The sequence below is a fragment of the Penaeus monodon genome, chromosome 17 (assembly GCF_015228065.2).
Source record: "Penaeus monodon isolate SGIC_2016 chromosome 17, NSTDA_Pmon_1, whole genome shotgun sequence".
NCBI lineage: Eukaryota > Metazoa > Arthropoda > Malacostraca > Decapoda > Penaeidae > Penaeus > Penaeus monodon.
Window position 1 is genome coordinate 6,272,751 of NC_051402.1, and position 7,500 is coordinate 6,280,250.

Consider the following 7,500-nt stretch of genomic DNA (forward strand, 5'->3'; position numbering starts at 1 on the left):
ATTGAATTTAAAAAATTATCTATATTTAATTGGATTAAATTAGGAAGATTCAGAGGGAAACTATGATTAAGCTGAAGGCTGCTTCATTAGAGTGAACACAAGTGAAGCAGTAAAGTAAAAAGGCCATGTTTCCCTGTACTTTCCTTTGTTGATTCATAATTTACAATGAATAACAACTTGTTGAAAAAGTTAAAATGTTAAAAGCCTCCTCTTGCTGTATGCCTTTACTTGGGATTATGCACTGTTTATATATATATATATATATATATATATATATATATATATATATATATATATATATATATATATATATATATAATGTTACCCAAATTTCAAACTTCTCCTTTTAGCACAATATACCCATTCACATTATACGACAAATCAACTGCTCTGCATGCATAACTGATTAATACCTATTCAATCTTGTTTATCAAATTCAATCATATTACTGTTTTGCCAAAAATCTGGTCTTAACCTTTAGACAAATCAATATAGGATTTATTATTAACCCAATGCCATTGGGTGGTTTCCAGACATAAAAGCCCTCTCTCCCGGGCTGTATTTGTAGTGGCCCGAGCCCTGCTGCCGGGAGATTGTGTCGGCATCATAGCACGAGTGGCATGATTGTACATGCGCACCACGACGGAATATAATCAGGCACACGTACATGCCACCCGGCAGGAAAGGGTTAACATCATTTTCTTTTATATAAAAAAAATCAAAATGCATCTCAATTCATATCCATAAAAGTTTGAACCATTACAAATGAAAGTTACAAAATGACTAAAAATATCCAGTAAACTCACTGTAGATAACTTTTTTACATTCACACACACACACACACAAAAAAGGTTCTGCCATCAAATCAGTTTATACAATCCTTTCACTGTAAACCTGAATAGAATAGTACAAATCAGTATTGTAAATTCAGGTTTTGGATTTGAGGACAAACAGTCACAAAACCATTGAGACTATTAGCAATACTCAAGTGAAATACCTCAAAGTGCCAACTAATCAGTATCTGTAATACCTTAAACTGCCAGCTAATGAACTGCTGTAATGTCTCAAACTGTCAGCAAAGCAGTGACAGTGATACCTAAACAGTGATATCTCAAACTGCAAGCCAGTCACCTGCTGTGATACCTAAACTACCTGCTATCAGTCAATCAGCCACTACAATACATCAAACTGCTTTCCAATCTACTACTGTGATGCCTCAAACAGCAAGCTACAAGAAAGTGACTTTTCATTTAATCAATGGTGTTCTTTTGAATATACATTCACCATTTGCAAGCACCTGAATCATGTGCTCGACCCACCATTGAATTTGTCAATAAAAACAATGGGCCATTTTCTGAAGTCCCTAACTAGTTTACATCTTTCTGAAGCCATTCAATCTCACATTCATGTGATTGACCCTGACTGACAAATTGAGTGATCAGCTTTAACACTTAGTAAGTGAGTACATTTACTGTTCACTGTAGTTTTTTGTGAATGATGTTACACACAGATGGTTCCAGAAGTGTTCAGCTATGAAGAAGTCAATTAAAAGGTCTAATGTGATATCACTTCATATTCAGCTTGATGTAGCAGACTCCTGCACCTAGTGTCTGGCCATTGCCAGAAATAACCCAAGTTTATCACGCTCAAGGATTTCTGTTACCCGGCAGTGATGGGTTAATATAAAAGTTATAGATAAATGGGTCAGTTAGGTTTACTAATAGCTGACTACTTGCTGACTAAGTATTTGTGGAGCCATCTATGTGTACACATGATTAACCCTTTGATCTGGGTGATACGACCATCACATCACGAAAAAATCTGGTTGCAGGCTGGGTGAGGTGAACCTACCGGTGTGAGCATTTCAGCTGAAGGCCAGGGTGAAGGGAAAGACTCACCCTGAGTGCACAAATTTCTTGGGAGGTTTATTAGACTCATTTGGCAATTTTGCATTATTCACATTGATGTATAAATGTGGAATGAAAAGTCCATAAGCCTGTGACTGGAAGAGTGCTGGCTCCAAGGAAGACACCATTTCCATGCTCAGCATCATATTCCTGGCACTGTGACCAGCAATGCAGGTAACATTATAGAAAACTGAATATTATGAAAATATTTTTAAAAATGACATAAATAACAAAGTGCTACACACTTTTATTTTTCTTGCACTGAGCTGCAGACTACCTTGAGAGATGATATGGCCTAAAAGCTAAAATTGCTTATGCATAAAAAGAGGAAATAACTAGGAGGCAATGAGTCTTGTCACCGCACAAGTTTGTGTGCTCCTGGCCTACAAGCCATGCACCCGGCAGAGAGGCAACTCACATGAGAATAATGCCTGGATATTTGGACATGTGACCATGGAAAATAAAATCTATTTAGTATTCTCACTTTCACATTCACTTCAAATGCAAATCACCGTTCATCAATTAATCCGGAAAGCTATGGTACCTGCCCTTTTACATTCCCATAATAATTCTTGATTACTCGGCAAAAATGCATAACTAACAACCTTTACCAAACCAACCAACACTCATTTTTCCCTTTCCAGCAGAAGCATTCAAAACTCAACCTTGGAGCTCCACTTGTTACCTTACCCAAGTCAACCACTGAACCTTCTTATGACAAACTTAAAATAAAACTGGAGCAAGCAAACAAGACATAACTTTGAAGCCTTAAAGACAAGGTTTCTTTTATTTTCTCTGCCAAAACAACCCCAACCACCATATATTTAAGATTAAACTTCTGACGCAGGCAGTTGTTAAAGACTAGTCTGATACGAGCATTTTTTATATCAATGAATATGTCAACAATATCTTAAGTCGATACTATTTCACATACAAAGGTGCAAAGCAAAATTTCTGTACTTTTTCCTCTTACAATTAAGTATCATCATTCTTGGTAAACATATATGCAACTCTAAATTCTATAGCCTTAGATGTAGTTCTGATCTACAAAGCAAATATTTTGTGGAAGTCTTTTTTGAAAAGACAAGACAGCACAACTGAGATCTTTCAAATTTTCAAAATAAATCTTTTGACCTTATTAACACTATACAACAAAAATTATAGTCTAAATTGACAAATAAATATATAAATAGTCCTTCTGTATGAAATATTATTAAAAATATGTCCATCCACAAATACAAGTAAAAAATTAGAATCTACCAGGTACTTTAAGTGGTTAAATATATTCTATTCTCAAGGGACCCTCTCTATTATGAACGATCAGAATGTTTGAGATGTTTGCATCTTCTTTATTTCAGAAAAAAACGTGGTTTGGATGTACTTGTTCTATCTTTTTTATTTATGTATATGCTTCTTAAAATTGGGAGAAATATGTTTTTTTCATCAAAAGGAAAATGAAGTATCTTACACAGCTACGTGTATATAATAATAAAACTGAATTAAGTGGAATGAAAAGTCAAAAGCTTTTGAATGAAGGAAGGGAAGAGAGGAAAGAAAGGAGTAGGGAAGGGAAGGGAAGAGGAAGGAAGGAGGGGAAGAAGGAAGGGAAGGAAAGAAGGGAAGGAAGGGAAGGAAGGAAAGGAAGGAAGGGAAGGGAAGGGAAGGGAAGGGAAGGAAGGGAAGGGAAGGAGAGGGAAGGGAAGGAAGGGAAGGGAAGAGGAAGGGAAGGGAAGGGAAGGAGAGGGAAGGGAAGGGAAGGGAAGGGAAAAGGAAAGAAGTGTAAATGAAAAGAAAAGAGAAGAGCCAAGAAGAGAAGAGAAGAAAAAAGAAGAGAAAAAAGAAAAAAAAGAAATGAAATGAAATAAGAAAATAAATAAATAAATAAATAAATAAATAAATAAATAAAATAAAAGAAGAGAAGAGAAAAGAAAGGAGAAAAGAGAAGAGAAGAGGGGAAAAGAAAGAAAGAAAGAAAGGAGAGAAAGAAAGAAAGAAAGAAAGAAAGAAAGAAAGACAGAAAGAAAGAAAGAAAGAAAAAAGAAAGAAAGAGAAAAAGAAAGATGAGAGAAGCAGAAATCACAACTCAGAAGAGAAGAAGGTCAACCTAAAAAATAAAAACAAAAAAAAAGTTCTGGTGTGTTTTTACTGAAATGTAGAAAAAGTCCCCATAGATGACAAATGAAGAGATACATGCATACACTGAGAAGCAAATATCTTGTTTCACATTTCGCTTCCCTTCCTTCCAGCCTTTGTTCAAGCTGTAATTTTTGACTTATCATAAAAAAAAAAAAAAAATTCTTTGAAAAAAAAAAAAAAAATCTTTGTCCCATTCCATGTTTAAACAGTTTTGCTCATATTTTCCATAAAAGCTAGATAATATGACAAACAAGATTTATATTTTGTAAAAATGTAAAATATTGGAAAGCTTTTTCATATGAATATTAGATAAAACAGAATAGAGACTCCAAACCACTGTATTTCTGAATAAAATGAGGCATGACTTGTTTTCTATGATTCAAAATGAAAACTTGAGTCAAGATGGAAAGCATCCCACTTTTCACCTAATCAAAAATTTTTTTTACACTTTTCTATCATAGAAAATTATCAATGGCATATTTTTTAAAAAATCCAAATCAGGCTTTGATTCTTATTGCATAAGAATAAGAGTAAAATCACTACAACAAAAATCTGGGGAGAAATTAATCACTACTATAATATATGGAAAAAAAAAGGAGAGGGTCCTGCAAGTTGAAAGCTCTTTCCTCTCGCCTTGTAACCAAACCAAATGTATACGTCACTGCCTGAATGTACAATCTGTGGTGTGAATCACACTAAAGAGAATACTTTACATTCTGAACAACATTATTAATAATTATCTTGAAGATAAATCAGTTTAAATCCTTATCCTTAACAAACAGCCCATTTTGATTCCCTTTCCCAAAGCCTGTCAGGGAGTCCTACAACCTTTTTTACGGATGGCACTTTTCGGGCACGGCAGCGGTCGTCTTTTCCCCATCAAAGAGCGACTTGTCAACTTGTATTTACCACCTGAGGTTCGGGGCGTTCCCGGGTTGGAGGCTGAGGAACCATCACTGTGGGGGGTATGGCTCGCTGAGGGGTGGTACGGAGAGGTGCTTGGAGTTGTGTGGGATGAGTCACCACTGCTGTATGCGAGGCCTGGTGATGACAGAGCTGAAACGCCTACTGGAATCTTCAGGCTACCTCCCATCAAGCTGATGGGTGTGCCTGATGAAAAGTAGGGTGATTAGTGGGCTTCTCTGGATAAATCTATTCTTGGGGGCTTGCTCTTTTCATGTATAATTGCATTGCATTGGTGCAGTAAGCTGGGCAAAATTATTTACAGTATTCTGTTTTGATTTTAATGTCTACTTTTATAACCAAACACAATTCACTAACACTGCAAATCTTTATGTTATTCATATCAAGATTCCTCAAAAAATTCCCCTCCCAACAGGTTTCTTTCTACCCTACACCCACTCCACTCACTTGGTCTGGATATCTTAGCAGGGGAAGGAGGTGCAGAACCATCCAGGGAACTGCCTGTGGATGTCTTCCTTTTGCGAGTCCCTTCCTTGCGTTGCGACTTGGGAGGGAGGGGGTTGGTGAAGGAGGAGGTGATGGAGGAGTGTGGATAGACAGTGGATGAAGTCACATAGTGACTGTGGGAGGGACAAGGGCTGTAAATTGAGGATGAGCTGCCACTGCTTTCACTCAGCAGGTGAGAGAGGAAGTCACCAATTTCATCCTGGGGAAAAATGCATTTATCTTATCAAGACTGACTTCCCTGTTCCACACAGTATTGGAACTGATTTACCTGTTCAGAAATTTTTAAAATAATTAACCCCTTGGACATGACCTCTCTGTAGAAGGTGTGCTGGTGGTAAGCCAGTTCCCCATTACCTGATCCTGTCAGTGATCTGACTTGTGAGAAAGAAATCCCCCTCATAAAAATGTTGGATAAGTGACGCCCTCTGATTTCATTACAAATACTCAAATGTTCTTTTCTGGGCATGTTGTAGTCAAGCAAAAAGGAGTATTATTGGAGATTTACCTCCCTGACAACAAAAATAAATTTCTACACAAATCAACTTTACAAAGCTTGAAATAATTATGAAATACATTGGAAAAGATCGTATATGCTTACAACAATACACCTGTCCACCATGGACTGTGTGACACCTTCCATGTGCCGCTTCTGGCACGAGAGGCGCAGATGTGAGTCGGCTCCCCCTACAACTACCAGCCCTGTCTCCACACGCAGACGCATGCGAATGTCCTCCATGTCGTCCACGCTGTCAAGTAAACTGCTGTTTCAGACTAATTTCAAAATCAAATTTGATATCAGGCATGAATGTCCAAGGTAGGTTTTGATATCATACAGGAATATATTTCAGCAGTTCAGAGATTACAGTGAGAAAAAAAAAAAAAAAAAAAAAAAAAAAAAAAAAAAAAAAAAAAAAAAAAAAAAAAAAAAAAATCCCTCTTTCTTTTTTACCTTAGTGATATATATATATAAATATAAATATATATATATATATATATATATATATATATATATTATATATATATATCACACACACATATTTGCCTGAGCATCCTCTTAATGGAAGTACTGGAGACAGATATATTACGTAGTGATGTTTTCAAACATGAGTATGCAGAGCAGATCAAAAAGAATCTGTCAACAGCAACAGCAGTCAGTGCTCTGAAGTTACTTTCAGTAATTGAAATTAGTTGCTACTAATGCTGTTTTTTTCACTTAGACCCATAAATGACTTTCTTATCCCTGTTTTCATACATACATACATATATATAGAGAGAGATATAGAGATAGAGATAGAGAGAGAGAGAGAGAGAGAGAGAGAGGGAGGGAGGGAGGGAGGGAGGGAGGGAGGGAGGGAGGGAGGGAGGGAGGGAGGGAGGGAGGGAGGAAGGGAGTGAGGGAGGGAGGAGAGAGAGAGAGAGAGAGAGAGAGAGAGAGAGAGAGAGAGAGAGAGAGAGAGAGAGAGAGAGAGAGAGAGAGAGAGAGAGAGAGAGAGGCTTCCTAAAACCTACCTGACATTTGATGCCTTCTCTCCTATGATGAAGAGGGTTGGGGTACGGATGTCCAGCAATGGGTCATCTGCTTCCCCTCGCTTGCCTGTCGCACCTGTCACTGGAAACCCAAGGCAGATGTTTGCCGTCACCATCTCTAGCATGGACACCTGTCGAATTGAGATCATATAGCCCCATTGATTCCAGGAGTGCAATTATACATGCTTCACTATGGTTTTATCAATTTTGTTAACCCTTTGCTGACGGGTGGCATGTACACACATACCATGGCATGGTGGGACTATCTGCCGGGGGGTATGGACGAACATGCCATGAGTTTTTTTTTTTTGTTACAATCATGGCAAAAGATTATTTTTCTGCCACTGAAAGTGTGATTAAGTCGTCTTTAACACCTTCTCATTTTTACTGTGAAAAAAAAGAAAGAAAGAAAGAAAGAAAGAAAGAAAGAAAAAGAAAGAAAAAGAAAAGAAAGGAAAAGAAAGAAAAGAAAAAAAAAAAAAAAAAAAAAAAAAAAAAA

The 7,500-nt window shown here is 37.0% G+C and overlaps 1 protein-coding gene across 5 annotated transcripts in view; it reads right to left on the bottom strand.

Annotated features, from left to right (window-relative positions):
• The window catches only part of LOC119583516 (KAT8 regulatory NSL complex subunit 3-like), a 32,220-nt gene that overhangs the window by 15,856 nt on the left and 8,864 nt on the right, over positions 1-7,500 (bottom strand). For 3 of the 5 annotated variants that reach the window (XM_037932041.1, XM_037932045.1, XM_037932040.1), the window contains exons 8-11: positions 6,984-7,132; positions 6,073-6,220; positions 5,415-5,673; positions 4,872-5,153 (exon numbers count right to left, since the gene is read on the bottom strand). In XM_037932041.1, coding sequence (XP_037787969.1) covers positions 4,872-5,153; positions 5,415-5,673; positions 6,073-6,220; positions 6,984-7,132 — 838 coding nt within the window. The remainder of the gene's footprint in view (positions 1-4,871; positions 5,154-5,414; positions 5,674-6,072; positions 6,221-6,983; positions 7,133-7,500) is intronic. The other 2 variants (XM_037932044.1, XM_037932043.1) reach the window with 2 other exon arrangements.